The sequence below is a fragment of the Mixophyes fleayi genome, chromosome 5 (genome assembly GCF_038048845.1).
Source record: "Mixophyes fleayi isolate aMixFle1 chromosome 5, aMixFle1.hap1, whole genome shotgun sequence".
Lineage (NCBI taxonomy): Eukaryota > Metazoa > Chordata > Amphibia > Anura > Limnodynastidae > Mixophyes > Mixophyes fleayi.
Genome location: NC_134406.1, coordinates 106,672,826 through 106,694,314, shown reverse-complemented (window position 1 = coordinate 106,694,314; position 21,489 = coordinate 106,672,826). Strand labels below are relative to the sequence as shown.

General features: G+C 39.7%; 1 protein-coding gene across 1 annotated transcript in view; it reads left to right on the top strand.

Moving 5' to 3' along the window:
- LOC142159465 (ATP-binding cassette sub-family A member 13-like) overlaps nucleotides 1-21,489 on the top strand; it is a 253,807-nt gene that overhangs the window by 77,321 nt on the left and 154,997 nt on the right. Inside the window, exon 5 of the mRNA XM_075214364.1 lies at nucleotides 15,754-15,872. Coding sequence (XP_075070465.1) covers nucleotides 15,754-15,872 — 119 coding nt within the window. The remainder of the gene's footprint in view (nucleotides 1-15,753; nucleotides 15,873-21,489) is intronic.

Here is a 21,489-nt window from a genome sequence, read left to right as displayed (position 1 = left end):
CTCCACTGATGGCGGACACCGGGCGCACGTCTAACACCAACATTGCAGTTACAGCCGCAGTTATACGCTTTGCAATAGGGTGACTACTATCGTATTTTGTGGTCATGGCAAACGACTGTTGGACGGTCAATTGTTTTGTGAAAGATTTAGCGGTCTTACGACTTCCCCTCTGGGAAGATGACCGACTAACAGCAGCAACAGCAGCAGTGGCAGTAGTAGGCGTACCGCTGCAGGATTCCTCGGATGAATCCCGTATTGAGGAGGACTCAGTCTGGCTGCTGACTTGGGCTGCAGGACTGAATCTGATGGAGATTGTGGAGGAAGTTGACGAGGAGGGTGTTGCTGGTGTGTATCCAACTGGACCACGGGATTTAGGTGTCCCTGTACCGATGAGGGTCCTAGCCCCAGTTCCTGAACTAACCACTGAACTATGAAGGTTATTCAGGTGACGTATAAGGGAGGATGTTCCTAGGTGGGCAAGATCCTTACCCCTGCTTATTTGATCTTTACATAAGCTACATATGGCCATACATTGGTTGTCTGGATTTGGATAAAAATAACTCCAGACCGAAGAGGTGCATTTTTTGGTCTTCTGACCAGGCATGACGATGGGCTTTTTCATCCCATGGACATCAGCTGTTTCCCCCCCTGGTGCCTCATTTACAATAACCACATCACCATCCTCATCATCAAGTTCCTCCACAGCGCCAGCTACATCATCAATAGCCTCCTCCCGAGCCACCTCTTCCCGTACAGTGATGGGAAGGTCAGGCTTGACAACCACCAACACCCTTGGACTCGCCTTGGGGATTTGTGATAATTTCTCTTTAGAAGGCAGAGTTGTTTGCTGTTTTGTTGCTGACAGCATAACTCTCTTCAATTTTTTGTAGGGGGGGAGGAGGAGGAGGGCTAAGATCCGTGGGTGAAGCTGAACCACTAGTCATGAATACGGGCCAGGGCCTAAGCCGTTCCTTGCCACTCCGTGTCGTAAATGGCATATTGGCAACTTTACGTTTCTCCTCAGATGATTTAAAGTTTCTCTTTTTGCTACTTTTTCTTAACTTGGGCTTTTTGGATTTTACATGCCCGGTACTACGAGATTGGGCATCGGGCTTGGAAGACGACGTTGATGGCATTTCATCGTCTATGTCATGACTAGTGGCAGCAGCTTCAGCATTAGGAGGAAGTGGGTCTTGATCTTTCCCTACTTTATCCTCCAAATTTTTGGTCTCCATTATATGTAGCACAAGATACTGCAGAATGTGTGAACTTGGTAATATTGCAGTACCAATGGACTTATACTGCTGGATTGGTTTTGCAAATTTGGTTATAATTATTATATATTTTTTTTTTTTTTAATTTTTTATTTTTTTTTACTTTTTTTTTTTTTTTTAAAAACTTGGGAATAGTGGGGAAATAACTATGCCCTTAGAAGCACAGAGCACAGGACACAGCACCACTGGACTGAACAGGACACGGCACAGGACCCAGCAGCACTACGGAACTCAGCAGGACAGAGCACAGGACACAGCACCACTGGACTGATACTGCAGAATGTGTGAACTTGGAAATAATTCAGTACCAATGGACTTATACTGCTGGATTGGTTTTGCAAATTTGGTTATAATTATTATATATTTTTATTTTTTTTTAATTTTTTTATTTTTTTTTACTTTTTTTTTATTTTTTAAAAACTTGGGAATAATGGGGAAATAACTATGCCCTTAGAAGCACAGAGCACAGGACACAGCACCACTGGACTGAACAGGACACGGCACAGGACCCAGCAGCACTACGGAACTCAGCAGGACAGAGCACAGGACACAGCACCACTGGACTGATACTGCAGAATGTGTGAACTTGGAAATAATTCAGTACCAATGGACTTATACTGCTGGATTGGTTTTGCAAATTTGGTTATAATTATTATATATTTTTATTTTTTTTTAAATTTTTTATTTTTTTTTACTTTTTTTTTATTTTTTAAAAACTTGGGAATAATGGGGAAATAACTATGCCCTTAGAAGCACAGAGCACAGGACACAGCACCACTGGACTGAACAGGACACAGCACAGGACCCAGCAGCACCACTGACCTCAGAAGGACAGAGCACAGCACACAGCACCACTGGACTGATACTGCAGAACACAGCACAGCACAGCACAGCACAGCACAGCACAGAACTAAACAGCACAGAACTAAACAGCACAGAACTAAACAGCACAGAACTAAACAGCACAGAACTAAACAGCACAGAGGACCACCTAACCTAACACACCCTCCCTCTACCCTGATCAATGCCCGAGTGAAGATGGCGGCGACTAGCGGGGAATTTATAGGATCCGAGTATCGCGAGATCCGACAACGGGATTATGAGTCAGAGCCTCAGTTTCACTTTTGAATTTGGCGCCAATACCCGGATCTGTCTCGGATCCGACTCGGATCCGCAACGTTCGGGTGGGCTCGGATTTCATAAATCCGAGTGCGCTCATCCCTACTATCTACACTCTGATCCTATAATTGGTAAGTGCAGAATACTTGTTCATAAAAATATCATATATATATATATATAGGGCCACATTTAGAGTTTGATGCATTTTGAGTCTACACGGAAACATTTTGTAAAAAAACATTGCAGCACATAAGTATTTTCTGTGCCGAATATGGAAATGTGTGTACTTATGCCTAACGGTATCATAGACATATGGCTTGACAGAATTAGTTCTAAATCCAAAAATCTAATTACCTTATTCTTACACAATAAATTGTAAATCATATACACACAAGAGAATAGTGTCTTTACAGTGTCTTCATTTACCATTTTATAAACCAATGGAAATCTTCTTTCCTGCAGTAGTCTAAATTGAAATGACAAACAGGAAATCTGAATGGATGACAGCAAGGAGACATAATAAAGCTGCAATGCTAATGAATGGAGTATTATCAACAGGAGTTTTAATATGCAAATGGTCAATCAGTAGCGGCTAGATAGTGCTGCTAATTTTAGCATCGTCATTGTGTATATTTAAACCAAGGCTGCAGCACTCACAAAAGATATTCTAAGAAGTGTATCTGGAGATGTGTACACACCTTTACTGTACTCAACTAATGCTTGCTGTCCCACTCCCACATCTCCATGTGTAACAGGAGCAAGTCTACGTTCACCTCAAAATGAGGCCCATGGTGTACAAAGTATGTCATTATAAAGTTACACCAATCATTACAAGTGACAATAGTCAATAAATCCAATAAAAACACTAAAATAAAAAATAATAAACAAGATAGATCAGTAAAACAAATAAAATGAAAGTAAAGATAAATGCAATTTAAATGTAAAGAGCTGTGATGCAGAATTGGGGCTTATGGAGCTTCAAAAAGCTTGTAGTGTTAGATAAGGAATAGAAGAAATGTTATCCGAGTAAGCCCTAAGTTTACATTCTAGCGTGTTTATAAATCTGTTAGAAGTTTTTCTTCTCCCGACAGCACCCTATGTAGTATAGTGCTTGTCTATTAGCTTGTGGAAAGAAGTTTTTTGAACAGTAAGAGGACAATGGCTTTCCAAAACCAAAGTAGTGGAAATATAAAAGATAGATATCTGGGGAGGCTATTTATGGCATCTCCTTTACTTGTCCAAATAATTGTCCAATTAATGTTAACATGACATTGTTTTTAACCCTCAATTCTTTAATAAAAAATTAACTGTTCAACTAATATTTTAAAAGATAATAATAATAATAATTAATAATAATGCAAAATTGGCTTACTAAGTAATCACCCTTTAATAAATGATATCAGAATTGTTACAGATAAAATATAAGAAATGCATATATAAACAGCAATAAGTAGTGCAATGTTTTGTTTTTAACACTTGTTTTAAAAGGAGTTTACAGTCTATATTCATTCTTATTAATATAGTGCATTTAAAGGTTTTCTTTTCTCTTTTAGTATATTATTCCACATTTTTGTCTGCTAAATAATTACGTTCTGTTTTTGGAGGTAAAAATTATTGTTTGTAAAAGATTAACATTAAGGGTAAATAAAACCAAATTGCTTAGTTAACTGTGTCTATTAGGGAAATACATGATAATGCATCACCAGGAAGTCAGTAGACAAATTAAAATGTTAAATAAGACCAGTTACACAAATTCTTGTCAAATCTGCGCTTTTAATGTATGTGCAATACATGTAAAAGAAAACCCATTCTATTCTATGTACCACACCCATCTTTGCTTATACTTGTGCCTGTATTTGTATTGTGATGCTCTTTATTAGATGCTGTTCCATGTGTTCAAAGCTTGTCACTGCACTTGATCTCTGTGGAAGGGAATTGGCGCTTATGTAGAGTTGGACTCATTTGTGCCCCAAATGTATGAAAATTTTCAAGCATGAAAAATCACATTTACAAGTTGAATGCATCTCGATACATCACTAACATATGCGCCAGGTAAAGGTAGGGTGCAACAGGTGTGTACACTTATGCCTCACAAGTGCGAAGAGAAAGCATAGACATGTGGCATGACAATGTTTATAGTAAATGCCAGCATCACATTACCCTATTTGAACATAATATATTATTGTAATAATATGTCATACACATGAGAGAGAATGATGCCTTGATTGTGTTATTAATAAATGCATGAATCATATTTACCCTATAAAATATAATTAAACACAAATACAAAATATAAATTAAATTAAATACAAATATCTGTTGTTTACCCTTTAGCACCTAAAAGAGAGAGCAGAAATCAACTATCATTGAGGAATTAAGAGCAAGAAATTGGCTTAATTTATAAGGAGAATAATGAGTTATCAGCTCCTGAAATTAGGTTCCTAATGCTGCTTGTATCTGCAAAACCTGCAAAGGCTCAATTTCTGTCTAGATTTAAAGTGCAAGGGAGACAACCTTATCTTGTCATGTGTTGTTCTCTGAAATGCAGAAAAACTAAAGCTAAACCCACTAATTAATCTGACCTCTGATGATACCTAGTGGCTTGTAAACTCTAGCACCATTCATGCAGATAAATCACAGGATCTCCTACCATTAGCAGAGATACTATCAATCCCAGAATTCTCCTATCCTTCGCTGCAAGCCGCGACGACTAATAAGTAGCATGACTTTAAAATACAATGTTTTTATTGAAGGTGGTACAACTTTGTTAATTTACAAAAACAAGAAGATACAGGAGCTCAGGATGTGTATCCCCTAACAAAATATTGCTACTATGCATCTGTCTCCGATCGGCTTATCTGCACTATTACAATGTTACAATGCCTTTGATCTTATTAATAACTAATCTCATTAATTATTGGGATATAATGCGACTTTTTCGCTATTTTAGTCACGTCGATTATTGCACCAGTCACATCTCAGATGTAATTTAGAGGCATTATTTTACACAACCTTTTTAAACATTCACCTCATATCACGCCAGCCATAAACAAGGAATCCCAGTTGTTATGCTTATGCATCAGAACTAGAAATCCGTAAAAGCGACTTAAGCGTTTCCTTTGTTCATCCAGGCTTTATACCACCTACGTATAACACATCTATTGACCTCTACGTCAGATAGCCCACCATTTTGTGTTAATCGTTAAATAAATAATCTATAATTTACTTCACTATACTGCATTATCTGTATGAACATATCATCCATTCATTCTTTTCTCTCAGTTATCTCTCAGTTATCTAAACATATAAAGCAGACGGAAAGAAATCTGTTACTTTACAAAGATAATGTTGAGATCAAATATACAGTACATAAAATGCTAACATACAATACAGATAATATATTATAGTTTCAGTAGACATGATGTTAATATAGATTATACTAAATTACTTCAGAAGTGAGCTCATAAAATGCTATTCCTTTGTTGTGTTAACCCTATTCTAGCAATCCTCCTTTGTGTATCTAGACTCAGGATCTCCTTTGTGTGGAAATATGATATTCATATATATACATACACTAGAGATGCTCACTGACCCCCGTGAAGTGGTTTTGGTTCTGGATTAGCTTTGTGCTTTGGTTTTGGTTTTGGATCTGTGTGAACTACGCTACTTGCGTAAGCTCTATTTATAGTATTAGGTGATTTCCCCCATAGCGTGGGAAAATCACCTAATACAGTACATTGACCTTGCGCAATGAATGTAGGTTCATTGCGTAACGGACCTCCTACTAGGTAGGAGGTGTTTGCGGCGGCTCCATCTTTTTTTGTTTTTGTTCAAGCAAATCTAAAGATTCGGGATGTACAAATATGGGGCCCTTCTGGCCGAAGACAAGAAGACTGCTAGCAACAGTGGGCCCCTCCTGGGCGAAGGCAAGAAGAGATTTTTCAAGCCAGAACTTTTGTAAGGTATAAATAATGTGGGACTGGGGCAAGCCGGACATTTGGTACAGAAAGAAGACTTCATTGGTGAGTATTTGGGGTTTTATTATTTTTAATAAATGTATATTGTGTAAATGAGGGTGCTTACTGTGTTTATTGTGGGTTTTTTATTTTTATTAATAATATGTGGTGTTTACAAGGGTGTTGTGGTTTTTATAACATTTTTTTTTTGTGGAACTACAGGTCCCAGCCAGCCAGGGAGGTCAGGGCATGTTGGCACTTGTGGTTCTCAAAGTGCCAAAATGCCCTGGCTGCCGTGGGTATGCTGGTGCTTGTAGTTATACAAGCAGCAGCATGGCCACACTATTTTGGGCAACCTGGCTGGCTGGGACTTATAGTTCCACAAAACAAAATGGCGCCTGTTTGTTATTTTTACACTTTATCGCCGTTATTACACTACCACCCACAGCCCAGGGGTAGTAGGAAGAGCCCTAGTGCTATCAGCACTGGGCTGGTTCTCTCTAGGGGCAGGCCTGCTCATTTCTTTTGGCAGGCCTCACTCCCTAGGGAATCCAGCCCAAGGCTGAACAGTCTAGGGTTGGTTAGTCATTATGGCAGGGGGACCCCTGCTGCATGTCTCACTGCTATAGTGCCGCCAACCCTGGCTGGTTTGCCTAGTGCTGGTTAAGTGAAAATCAGGGGGACCCCACGCAAATTGTTTCCCTGATTTTCACGGAACCTGCAGTAGTCAGGCAGCACTAAGGTTAAGCATGAATAGAGGGGGGACCCCACGCTTTTTTTTTTTTTTAAACTGTCATATATTCATTACCATTTTGACAGCTGCCGGAGCTCCGGCAGCTGTATGACAGGGCAGTGTAACAGTGATGTGTTTACAACTCGCTAATACAACACAGGAGAGTTAGCTAAACACGGGAGTGTTTACATCGCAGCAAATCGCCAGAGATGACCAGCGATTTTAAAGATCAGTGTCAAAATTGCAGCTTGATACATTTCAGGTTTTTTTTACTAAAATCGCGGGTTAACACCCAAGATTTGCAGCGATTTTTAACACGCTGTCAAAATCGCACCTTGATACATTTACCCCCAGATGTGAAAATGTTGTGCTGAGTCATCTGCATCATCAATGGGTGTGTAAGATTTTTGCTAAGCACACAACAGTATATAGCAAATGAAGGTAACATTGGCACACAGCGGTAGCTGAAAGGAAAAATGGTGCAATATGGAATTGTCCTTGGGCCATCCCACCCACCCTTATGATGGATCTTAAAAAGGACATGCACACTTTAACAAACCAAGCACTTCAGCCACAAAAGTGTCACTTCTTGTGGCTGAAGTGCTTGGTTTGTTTGGGTACCCACAAAACAAGGTAACAATGGCCTTAAGCCACCTAAGGTAACAGTGGTGTTAATGAACTCTACTGTAGAAAGATGTTGTTGTCATCATCCTCACACATTATTAATTCATCACCGCTGTAATCCACCATCACAGAACTCTCAGTATTTTGATGTAATTGGCGGGAAAGGCCTTCCTCGTGGATCTTTTTTTCTTTTCCACATTTTGAGGAAGTAGCCTCCTACGCCGATAGCTGACAAGGTTCCTGGCTGTGCTAAAAACTCTTTCCAAATACACACTGGAGGGTGGGCAGCTTAGGCATTGCAAAGCGAGTTGGTACATGGGTCTCCAAATTCCCTTTTTTTCCTCCCAGTATGTAAAGGGACTGTCTGATGTGTCTATTTCTATGCTGTCGTGAAAATAATCCTCCACCATCGTTTGCATGTTGATAGTAGGATCAGGTGGAGTTACGGCAGAGGTTTCATGTTTTTTTGGTCAATTCTTTTAGACCAGACCATATGTCAAAATTTGATGCTGAGTCATCTGCATCATCCCTGGGTCTCTTGAGAAAGCTAAGATTTTCCTAGCAGCAGTTGAGTGAGAAACTGAAGAAGGAGACGCCAAACTGTCATGTAACACTTGAGCTGTCATCTTGCTCACCAGGAGCTCCTTGCATCTCTTCAGATCTGGGTCAGTTGGAAGCAAAGAGACATAGCTCTTAAATCGAGGATCAAACAGTGTCGCCAAAATATAGTGATCCGATTTCAAGGTTTTAATAACTCTTGGATCCTGGTAAAGCGATAAAAGTACTTGATCTACAAGTCTGACATACTTAGCATAATTGCTTTGTTTAATCTCCTCCTTCAGTTTCTCCAGCTGTTTTTCCAAAAGTCTAATTAAGCGAATCACTTGACTCAAGCTAGCAGTGTCTGAACTCACTTCAAAAGTGACTACTTCGAATGGTTTCAGCACCTTGCACAACACAAAAAGTATTCTCCACTGCGCTTGACTAAATTACATCCCCCCTACTTTCCCAATGTCATGGCTTGTCGAGTAGGCATGGATGGCTTTTCGCTGTTCCTCCATCCGCAGAAGCATATACAGGGTGAAATTCCACCTTGTCATCACCTCTTGCTCCAGTTGGTGGTAGGGCAAATTAAATTGCTCTTGCAGCTGCCGCAATCTCTTACACACTGTTGCCGAATGCCGGAAATGTCTAGATATTTTACGGGCCACAGACAGCATCTCCTGCACGTCCCTGTCATTTTTTAAAAAGCTCTGCACCAAAAAGTTTATTGGGTGAGCAAAATAGGGAATTAAATGGAATTCATCCAGCTGTAATGCTCTGGCAATATTGGTGGCATTATCAGAAATGACATATCCTGAAGAGAGTCATGTTGCAATGATGTCCCTTAGTTTTTGTAACAGATTGTCAGCTGTATGCCTCTTAGTGAAGCCGGTGATAGAAAGAGTAGCGTGCCTCTGACAAATGTGACATACTTGGATACATGCTGCTGCTGTTCCTGCTGGTGAAGGTGCATCACCAACCCGATGGGCTGTCACAGTCATATAATCTTTAGTTTGCCCAGTTCCGCTTGTCCACATATGTCTGGTTAAGTGTACAGTGGGTGGAATGGCATTTTGCAGCCCAATAATAACATTTTTATGAACCTTCTGGTAGAGGTGAAGAATGGCTTTTCTACTGAAATGGTGTCGTGATGGACACAAGACCTCAAGTATTTGTCTAAAACCAACTGCATTAATAGTGGATATTGGACGCAGATCTAATACTAGCATAGGCGCCATGGCGTCTGTGATCCGTTTTGCAACTGGGTGACAGCTTTCATACTTGCTTCCTCTTGCAAAGGATTGCTTAACAGTCAATTGTTGTAAACTACTAGTAGTCTTCTTCTTGGTCTGCTTCTGGGATGAAGATTCATTCCCAGCAACAGCAGTGGGACTAATGCTCAAGAATTCTTCTGAGGAATCCAGGATAGTGGAGAAGTCATCTAGTCTTAGCAACTTGGATGCAGGAATAACTCCGATTGCTACTGAGCATATTGACGAGGATGGTGTTCTGGGTGTAGATTGCAGGCATTGAAATGTAGGTGAGAGAAGGTTCCTAGCTGATGATGGACTGCTTGTTGTTATTTTTTTAGCATAACTTTCTGATTTTCCCAACACCTTGCCATGAACTCACGTCAAATGGCGTAACATGGATGAGGTTCCTAGATGGTTAAGGTCCCTACCTCGACTGACTGTGGCTTTACTTACACTACAAATGACTAGACAACTGTTGTCAGGATTTGGGTAAAAATAATTCCACACATAAGAAAGAGGTGGATTTTTTGGTCTTATGTACAGGCATGACAATGGCCTTCTTCTTATCACGTGCAAGAACTGCTTCAATCGGTGCAGGACTTTCACAATCAACATCATCCTCATCAACATCCTCATTAGCGCCCTCGTCGGCTACACAAATATCCCTCTCATCCTGTTTCAATTCTAAAGTGGCATCCTCAATTGGTGTATCACCGGCTACACTCGGGCTGTTCAGGCACACATCTGCAGAAATGCTGAAAGGGACCTTCTTTAAGGGTACACTATCAGAATGGTCACGTACATTACACATAGCACTCGTGGATCGACTCTCTTCAGGGATTTCTGTCATTTCTAAATCTGAACATACATTTTCCTCTAATGCCTTACTGTTTTCTTACAGCTCAGCTTTTACACGTAAAAGTTTTTGGGCACCACTTTTGGAATCCGAATGACAAGGTATTGCTTGGTCACGACTGACCTTACAAGAAGATTCCTCAGTTACAGTTGCAGAACTTGCACTCATAGAGAAAGACGAAGGTCTCATTCTTTGCCACTGCATGTGTAGAATGGCATGTTGGCAATATTATTTTTTTCTGCAGATAACTTTGCCTGGATTATAGCTCTTTTTTTCTTCACCAAGGTAAAAGGTGTCTTTTTACATTTTTGTTTCCCTGACTTAAAAACACTATGTACTTTTACATAGGCTTTACCAGATAACGTACAGGGATTACTATCATCATGACTAGTGGAAGCAGCTGCTAAGTGATCCTGCTCTTCTGTGTACTGCTGTGAATTCATTTTAATAATACCATACAATTTGACTGCAAAGTCAGAAGAAAAACCTGCAAGGCCTAGTATTTGTATTTCAGCAATGACAATTAGCAATGGGGCAATGGAGCTCTTCTCTTTGTGTGTAACCTATATAACACTGTACAATTTCACTGTAAAGTCAGAAGAAAAGCCTGCCAGCACTAGTATTTGTATTTTTCTGCAATGAGAATTAGCAATGGAGCAATGGAGCTCTCCTGAATGTCACTGTATACTTTGTTGAACACTGCTACCCCTTCCTCTTTCAATTCTATCTATACTACCCCTTCTGTGTCCCTCTTTCAAATGGCGCTAGATCGCCCTGGAGGGCGGTATTTATAGATTTCAAAACTCCCGAGATCCGAGATCCGACGACATAACAATGATGTTTTTGATTCCGAAAAAGCGCAAAAGTACCGGGCTTGGCTCGGTACTCGGATCCCCTAAGTTCGGGTGCTTTCGGTTCTCGAGGAACCGAGCCTGAACATCTCTAATACATACACTAGTGTGTATGCTGTCAGACAATAATAATATGTATGAGTGTATTATCAGTCATTGCTCTTTGTGTATTGTGTGTTTAAATGTAAAAAGAGAGAGAATGTGTTTAAATGAGAGAGAGAGAGAGATATCAAGCGCATGTTTGTGTTTGTTTAAATCACAGTTGCCCCCGAAATTTTTGGGAGTCCGGGAGGGCAGGGCAACCTCCCAGTTCCTAACTACCTCTACCATGCGCATCATCGTGGCCCCCTGCTGTAATTGGTCAAAAACTGTGTTGGACGTTTAGGGGTTGGGGCCAAATTAAGCGATCTTTCAGGCCCACCGCTCCCTGATCTCCCGGAGCACTTCTTGCCAAAGTTGTCAAGTATCGTTTAATTAGGAAGCATTTCTTGTGTGCAAAGAGAAGAAAGAGATGAGAGAGAGAAGGAGAGAGGGAGAGAGGGAGAGGGAGATGAAAGTATGAGTAAATAGCACGATAAATGGGGGTAAGAAGTAAAAAGAGTACAGCATGCCTGTGCCAGGAGGAGGGGGAAGGGACCAACAATTGAGTAGTCAATTGTAGTGCAGATAAGGAGCTAACCTTTGTAAGAAAGTTAATAGTAGTAGGCATAAACTTTACATATACATGCAAGCAAAGTATATTATAAATTGCAGGCAGAATACATATAATAGAAAAGTTCATAGAAACTTATCCAGCTGGAACTTGGTTAGAGGGTAAAGCCGAAAACTTAGGAATTTGAGGGTGTGTGCCATAAACGATGGAAAAAGGAGTCGCAGAAGTTGATTCATGAAAAGCATTGTTATGCACGAATTCAGTCCATGGTAACATATTGACCCAATCTTCTTGGTTGGTAGATGAAAAAATCCTAAGAAAAGTCTTTAGGTCTTGGTTAACCCTCTCCGTTTGCCCATTAGTCTGAGGGTGGTAAGAAGAAGAAAACTTTAGCCTGATGCCCAAAATATGACACAGAGATCTCCAAAACTTGGATACAAATTGAACCCCTCTATCCGAGACAATTTCTAACGGGCAACCATGAAGGCAGGAATAGAACTCCTGCCTTTCTGGAAGCAGGGTCATTTGAATTTCTATGGTGGAACAATAGGTAGAAATATCTGATAGCTCACAAAGAACAGCTGATTTCCCATTATGGGTGACCTGTATTTGAAACCCCATCTGTACTTTATATTTTTCTTTCGTAACTCATCTTTGAGGGGTTGCAACATTTTCCGCTGTTGAAGAGTATGCCACAAGAGGTCTTGAAACACCTGAACTTCGTGGCTGTCAAATTCAAGGCCCTCAAGGTCTCTCACCTTCTGCAAGATCTCATCCTTATCAGAGAGAGTGCAACCAACAGATAACATCCCTATGGCGATCTAAGGGCGGGAACCCTGTCACCCATCCGACAGAGATCTATGTACCCATAGATGGTCACGGGGGAGATACTTTTATTGTGCACTTATTTTTGTGTTACACACTGTCACATACTTGTCCCACAGACCTGCCTGCCAGAGTCCAGCGCACTAACCTGGGGGTAACTTGAACTTCTACAGGTGCTGAGGTGCCGCTTCTGTCCAGTGACAGGCATCATCTTGGATTCAGGTCTGTGCATAGGCTGAATAGTTTTTCCTCCACTGACCACTCTCAGGTATTTAAGGCACTTGTGCCTCTTCCGAATTGCCAGACCTTCTTGTCCTTCAGCCTACTCAGTTGAAGATTAGTTGGTTCCCTGTGGTAACCTGTCAAATTTAGAAAACCAGATTCACCATTTTCCCAGCTTAAATTAGCAATCCTGAAACCCTGCACCTGCAGTCACCTGCCAAACTTGGAAAACCAGCTTTTCCAGTTTCCCAGGTCATCCGAATATCCATACTGGTTCTAAGCTACAGCGTCTCCAACTGGTCTCGCTTGGTGCCTGCCCAGAGAACTGCAACCTGCACTACTGAGGCAGGGAAGATCAAACCTCCTTGCGAGGGTCCTTGGTGAATCCTTCACCCCATTAGATTCTGCATATCCATGGTAGGCAGTACTAAACCACGCAGATTACAAAGGATCCGAAAAGTCTTGCCGCTAATGTGATAGACTCTAAATAGAGTGTCAATATAGAAGTAGCTTATAATTCTTACCTCTCATTTGAGGAAAATGAGATTCTAGTTAGAGGCTTGCAGCCATGATGTTAACAAAATCTTTAGGTTAAGTTAACATATTGCTACTGCTTTAATCAGCTGTAGTCAGGTATGGTTCCATTTAAGGACTTTGGCAAACATTTTAACTTTAAAGTAAATTGTACAAAATTAGGTCTCTTAGCCCTCCCCAAGCAGTTGAAGTACTGAAACAAACCTATTTTCTTTGCCTGAAACTGCAGAACTTGTGGGTCTAGATCATAAATGACTTAGCCCAGCTCTTCATGGCTGATTTTTACCAGTGACAGCTAAATTGTGCAAGGTAGTTGGAAATCTATGCTTTTTCCTGGAGGAGAAGAATCGGTATTGTTAAAAATAACTCACTAATAAAAATATAGACAAGCAAAAAGTGCTAAAAGATTTTGTATGGGGTGGATAGAAACAACGCTGCAAACTGGATGTACAGGCAAAATATCCCTCATCTAAACAGGTACTATCTTGCTATCAGGCTAAATAGAATATAGAAGTGGAATAGGGCAAAAAAGGAGAATCCCCTATAGACACCAGTGAGAGTTGCTGCATGGATATCTAAACTGCCACAAATCATGAAATGATCATGCCAACCCTGGCATGTTGGAAAAATCACAGGGCTCTAAATTGCATCTCCCCAATAATTTATCCACTGATGCCTCTTTGGCTAACTCAAATTTTCCTCCAGATCGACTTTAAGGTGTGGATGAATGTGAGAATATATCATGTCGGCTAGCTGGTGGATGAATCTGGGTTTATCCCTTCTGTGATATACAGGCCAAATGAATCCTTCACTGATAGAGCAGTGGTGGTACTATCAGGTTTGCCATTTCGTAAGGTGCAAGGGTCTTCTTAGGGAGTTGTGCAGAAAACTTAAAGGTATGTGAGTGACCGTGCAGAACATCACAAATTCATTTTCTCAACTATACAAGATTTTTGCAAGCTACCCTATTACACTGAATCATGGGAGAGGGACCTTCTGAGCCCAGTCAAAAAAAATAAATGGCCAAGATCTTTCAAGTGACACAAGCTAACCTCATAAGCATGTCAGTGTTTGAAATGTGTTTCATGGTGCAAGTGCCTGAGTATCCAGGGTAGAATGTTTCTATGTGGTCCCAATACTTGCTTGAGATGTAATTTGGTGCAAGGAAATACACTTCATATCTGGTGCGAGTAATCAAAAATAGTAGCTTTTTGGAATGACTCTTGATGTCAATATCAAGCTACACAAAAAAATCACTGTTAAAACATCTAAATAATGCAGTTGAGACAGTGATACACATCCAATTGAGGTCCCCTTCTCCTCCAATCTTGCCTGAGTGGTTCTCCAGAATTGACTATTATATGAATGTGAACAATATTATCTCAACATCTTTTAACACTACATAGTTCAGATTTGTTTTGTATAGGGTAGTGCATTACAACAGTCAGACCCCTTCCATTCCCTTTCCTGCTCCTATTACCCTAATGCTTTAAACCTTCCATTTTCCAGGTGATTATTCTCACAAATACAAGATGGTTCAAAAATTGGTATATCCTTTGCAAATTTTTATACAACAAAACGACGTGCAATCAACTCTACATGAGCCCCATTTTGTATATACTCACTAGGGGTGAATATAAGTGGTTTAACCAGTGCTATGTTGTATTTTTCCCATTGATTTCTATTTCTCCATTCATTCCAATATTCATTCATATATACAGTATGTGGAAGCTCAACTGAAATTGATAAGGATTGGTAATTAATAGTAATTAATTCAATTGAATGGGGCATATACAGAAAAATCTTTAATAACTTTGAATGTACACATGAAAAAAAAATCACACTAAACAATATATAAAAGGTAAATATTTCAATTTTTAAGTACTAGTGTTGTTATTTTGGATCTTTTTTAATTTCTTCTCAATTACTTCAATTGATTGAAGAAAAACCATGTCATAAGCCATGTTACAGATGATGGCAGATATATTGAAGGTTAAAAATTCAACTTGTATAGCTCTAAAACTGTAAGACTTTGCCTTTAATATACCGCTTACAGTGTGCTTCTATCATGTTTACGATCAAATTAATTTAAGTTTAATGTTGGAGGAGTTTATAACCACCCTTTATGTATGTGAAAGGAGCTGCACAACACTGACAACTGCCCCCCCCCCCACCATCGACAGAGATTCAATTAATCTCTATTGATATGTGATCGGAGGAATGCATCTTAGTTAGAAAGTTGTATTTTTAATTGACCATTTGTCTATAAATTTAAATTGGTCTTGGAAACTCATTGTCGGCCTTTTTTCAGGTTTGCCCGATGTTTGATGTTTTGGCATCATCTTCCAAAAACGGAAACAGTTGCATCCTATATAACTTATCAGGCCTCAATATAGAAGAATACATATTTGCACTGGCTATCAAAGACAGGTAATTGTAAACAACTTCTTATTCTCTAAAAGCTATGTAAGTCTTTTTCATTTAGAATTGTGTTGATGTGTTGTGTTGATAAGTGGTATAAACTTTGTTTATGTTACATAATACAGGTCAATTTGTCTCTTCAGAATGTGAAGCTGCACTAGTGATTGAGAGCTGCAATAATTTAACTGACTGTATTTTTTATAGAGTAAATAATATTAAAACTTTACAAATAAAAAAATGTTCAAACAATTATTATTCATATTATTATTATTCATATTATTATTATTATTATTATTATTATTATTGTTATTATTATTACCTTGCAATAATAATAATATTTCCTACAGAGATGAGTTTTCATAGACTTTTTGACAGTTTCAAGACTAGAGGAAAGTCTTTTTGTACAAGGGAGGAAATTCCACAAAGTGGAAAAAAAAAAGTCCAGTGATCATAAATGAGAGCAGGTAATGAATATGGATTAGAGCCACAGATCTAGAGCAGAGCAGATGGTTCCAGTTGGGAAATATATTGAGACAGTGGAAGAGAATCATGTTGGTGCAGTTTTGCTAATGGAGTTGTATGCTGGTTGAGGTGTTTTATATTAGATTTAATAAAGTAGGGACTGACAGAGAAGAGCAGAAGTAGAAAAAAAGTTTTGTAAGGAAAATTTGTCTGCAAAATAGAATATAGGTACTAAAGTCTGGCTAGGGGTAGACCAGTAAGAAATTAATAGCTGTAGTCATTTGTGACTGAATAAGTTAAATGTTTTCTAGTGTCATAGGTGAGATAAGAGATGTTTCTTAGTTGTATGTAGCAGGATTTGGATACAGATTGGATGTGGAAAGAAAGGACAGTCCTTAGTCAAGAGTGATACTTAGGCAATGGGCCTGAGGGGTTGGGTTTATTATTGTGCGATCAACAGAAATACCTTATTATCTCAGTTTTTGAAAGACTGAGCTTAAGGTGGCAAGAGAACAACAGAGGTAAAATGGCAGAAATACATTCATCTATATGCTGTATACAATACAGCACCGCCGCGGACGCTTCTTTGACAGCATCGCGGCTGCTGTATAGTACAGTGCCGTCTGTAGGAGCACTTTGTTAGCGGAGGGGAGGGGTTTCTGGAGACCCAGAAACCCCCCCTACGCGCGCCACTGGAGTACATAGACAAATAAACACTGATTACTAAAACAGCTTTAAATTTCCACTTATATTAACACAGACAGGTGAGCGTTCCGAAGAGACTGCTTTGCAGACTGCTATAAATTCCATCCATCCAGTATGTAGGCATGTTAGTTTTACGTCAGAAAACAAAGCCACATTAACATTTCTATATTTAAAGAGACAATGCAAAATGCATTAGTTCATATCAGGGTTAGAGTAAGGGTTAGGTTTAGGATTAGGGTTATGGTTACCATTACAGTTAGGTTTAGCCTTAGGGTTAGGGTTAGAGTTAGGGGTAGGGTTAGGGTAAGTGTTAAGTTTAGAAGCCGGGTCCACCTATTGCTGCTTTAAATTAACTAGTCTGAATGTCGGTGTGTTTTCTGACAAAAAACTAACTTGCCTGCATACTGAATTAACGGAATTTATAGCAGTCTGCATAGTAGTCTCTTCGAGAACTCTCACCTGTCTGTGTTAATGCAAGTGGAGATTTAAAGCATGTTGCTGTTTTATTGATCAGTGTTTGTCTATCTACTTCTTTTTGGTTATATGTTTATGTAACCTATCCAACTCCATTTACTTTATTGCTGCAACCATTTAAGAATGTGCTGAAGGAAAGAGCAGTGTAAATAGTTTCTGTTGAAATAAAGAGAGGGTCTGGCGCCCAAATTATTGTGACCTTTACTGTACTATACCACAATTTACATCACCTGTGCCCTAAAACCTATATTACATTGTTGAACAAAAATTACCTGCATTTGCTGGGACACCCCATCATTTACACCTATGTCCATGAGCTATCCATGGCTAGAGAAGGAAGTGCACTGCCTAACCTGTGTACCTCAACATTACACAGTGACAGTGCGGTACATAGATATGAAGATCAGTGATACAACAATTGGAAAATAGACCAAACAGTACTCAGATATATTACAAATTCTTCAACATTATTCAGATTGTAATGCAATAAAAATTCACTGATCTTAAAATAAGGAAAGACTCATGTGTAAGAAGTCAATGCAGACCACAAAATTACAGGACATCCACAATATCCCAGGAACAATCTCTCCAAACTCTTGATAGCCATGAAAAATTACAGCACTTTCCAAACACTGTTTTATATGTTTCTCCAATAACTGCAATAATAAGATACCGTGTAATAGATGTTAACAAGTGTCACTGCAGCAGTTTTTTAATCTCACCAGCTCATCTCTGTCCACTAAAGCTCTTGATGGTATGTGGGAAAATCCCTCTCAATAGGGTGGATAATGTATCTACATTAATGCATTTCTCCACCTATAACACATTTCTCCACCAGAGGAGAATGTGCCATGATTAAACATTGGATATTTTAAGGAAAAGGGACCAATCAAAACAGTTTTGAATTCACAAACCAAATCAGATGAATAAAAATATTAAGGATGAGCGGGCTCGGATTTACTAAATCCGAACAGCCCCGAACAGTGCGGATCCGAGCCCGATCCGAGCACTGTTCGGGTATTCTCGCCGATTGCAAAACTCAAAACGAGGCTTTTTGTCATAATCCCGCCGTCGGATCTCGCGATACACGGATTCTTTAAATTCTCCGCTTGCCGCCGCCATCTTCACTCGGGCATTGATCAGGGAAGCGGGAGGTTGTGTTTTGTTAGTGGTGTCCTCTGTCCTGGTCATTTCTGTGGTTCTGTCCTGATTAGTCCAGTGGTGCTGTGTCCTGTGCTCTGTCCTGCTAAGTCCAGTGGTGCTTTGTCCTGTGCTCTGTCCTGCTGAGTCCAGTGGTGCTGTGTCCTGTGCTCTGTCCTGATGAGTCCAGTGGTGCTTTGTCCTGTGCTCTGTCCTGCTGAGTCCAGTGGTGCTGTGTCCTGTGCTCTGTCCTGCTAAGTCCAGTGGTGCTGTGTCCTGTGCTCTGTCCTGCTGAGTCCAGTGGTACTGTGTCCTGTACTCTGTCCTACTAAGTCCATTGGTACTGCTATATATCAACGTTCACTGTTCCTGCAGTCTAAAAAAATTGGTACTGCAATCTAACTATTCACTGTTCCTGCAGTCTAAAAAAATTGGTACTGCAATCTAACTACGTTCACTGTTCCTGCAGTATAAAAGAATTAGTACTGCAATATAACTACGTTCACTGTTCCTGCAGTATAAAAGAATTAGTACTGCAATATAACTATGTTCAATGTTCCTGCAGTATAAAAGAATTTGTACTGCAATATATAACTACGTTCACTGTTCCTGCAGTATAAAGGAATTTGTACTGCAATATATAACTACGTTCACTGTTCCTGCAGTATAAAGGAATTTGTACTGCAATATATAACTACGTTCACTGTTCCTGCAGTATAAAGGAATTTGTACTGCAATATAAAACTACGTTCACTGTTCCTGCAATATAAAATAATTAGTACTGCAATATAACTACGTTCACTGTTCCTGCAGTCTAAAAAAAATTGGTACTGCAATTTAACTACGTTCACTGTTCCTGCAGTCTAAAAAAATATTATATAATACTAATATATATAATATATATATATAATATTAATATAAATAAAAAAATATAATGGAGTACAAAAATTTGGAGGATAAAGTAGGGAAAGATCAAGAACCACTTCCTCCTAATGCTGAAGGTGCTGCCACTAGTCATGACATAGACGATGAAATGCCATCAACGTCGTCTGCCAAGGCCGATGCCCAATCTCCTAGTAGAGGGCATGTAAAATCCAAAAAGCCAAAGTTCACTAAACTTACCATTACCAATCATTTCAGCCACAGTAGTTTGGTAGGCCCTGTCGCTGAAATGATTGGTTTGTTAAAGTGTGCATGTCCTTTTTCCGCAACATAAGGGTGGGTGGGAGGGCCCAAGGACAATTCCATCTTGCACCTCTTTTTTTTCTTTGCCAGCTCGTTTTGTGGGGGTCCAAACGAACCAATCATTTCAGCCACAGTTTTGTAGGCCCCATCGCTGAAATGATTGGTTTGTTAAAGTGCGCATGTCCTATTTCACCAACATAAGGGTGGGTGGGAGGGCCCAAGGACAATTCCATCTTGCACCTCTTTTTTTGGCATTATGTGCTCTTTGGGGCCTAGTTTTTCAAACTGCCATCCTGTCTGCCACTGCAGTGCCACTCCTAGATGGGCCACGTGTTTGTGCCACCCACTTGTGTCGGTTAGCTTAGTCATCCAGCTGCCTCGGTGCAATCTTTTGGCCTAAAAACAATATTGTGAGGTGTTCAGAATAGACTGGAAATTAGTGGAAATGAATGTTATTGAGGTTAATAATAGCGTAGGAATGAAAAAAAATCCAAAAATCTGGATTTTAGCACTTTTTATGCTTTTTTAAAAAAAAAATCAGAATCCAAAATCAGAACCAAAACCTTGAGTAGGGTGTTTTGGCAAAACCCATTCGAACCCAAAACCTCAAGGTAATCAGAACCCAAAACCCAAAACCCGAAAAGTGGCCGGTGCACACCCCTAAAAAATATACATTTACACATAGGGCCTGATTCATTAAGGAACTTAAATTAAGAAGTTTCTTATCTAAGTCTCCTGGACAAAACCATGTTACAATGCAAGGGGTGAAAATTAGTTTTCTGTTTTGCACATAATTTAAATACTGACTGTTTTTTCATGCAGCACACACATACCTGATAGCTTATTTGTACACTGAAATTTAAAGTTGATATTTGTGTGGTACATGAAAAAACAGTATTTAACATATGTGCAAAACAGAAAACTAATTTTCACCCCTTGCATTGTAACATAGTTTTGTCCAGGAGACTTAAATAAGAAACTTATTTTAGGTTCCTTAATGAATCAGGCCCATAATTTTTAAGTTGAAATTCACTAGCACTTATCCCAATACATCCATTAACTTCCTAGATATTGCGCTTCTTAAATATTATGACAGAGACATTTAAATATAAATAAACAACAAGAGTTATGGATTATAACAGCAGTCATTTCAGATCATGGAAAAACAATATACCTAAGGGGCAATTTCTTAGAATACAGAGTTAAACTGGCCCACCAAAGTACTGGGGGAATCACCACTGCCTGAGGGCCATGACAGAAAGTAATATGTTAATGTAAACCTCACAATACTGTGACGCTACTGTTCACTGCACTTGTAGTAAATTACAACTGCACTGTGTTGTGTGTGAGGAAGCTTTTGTTGAGCATACTGGTGTACCTAATAGCAGCATGTCTGCCAGCAGGGGGAAAGCTGGCTCGCTGATCACCTCTCTCAGCCCAGACACCACCGCTGTCAGCAGCCAGTCCTCACTGCTTAAAGATAGTAAAATCTGCATCACACTGAAACTGTATGTACCCGAGCATTCCAGATATCACCCTTTCAATGTCTCTTATCATGAACATTCTTGCTGTTCATCAAAGGTAATTAAGAACATACTGGTAGGATAATTGGCTACTATCAAAATTGACCCTAGTCCCTCTCTCTCTCCCTCTCTCTCTC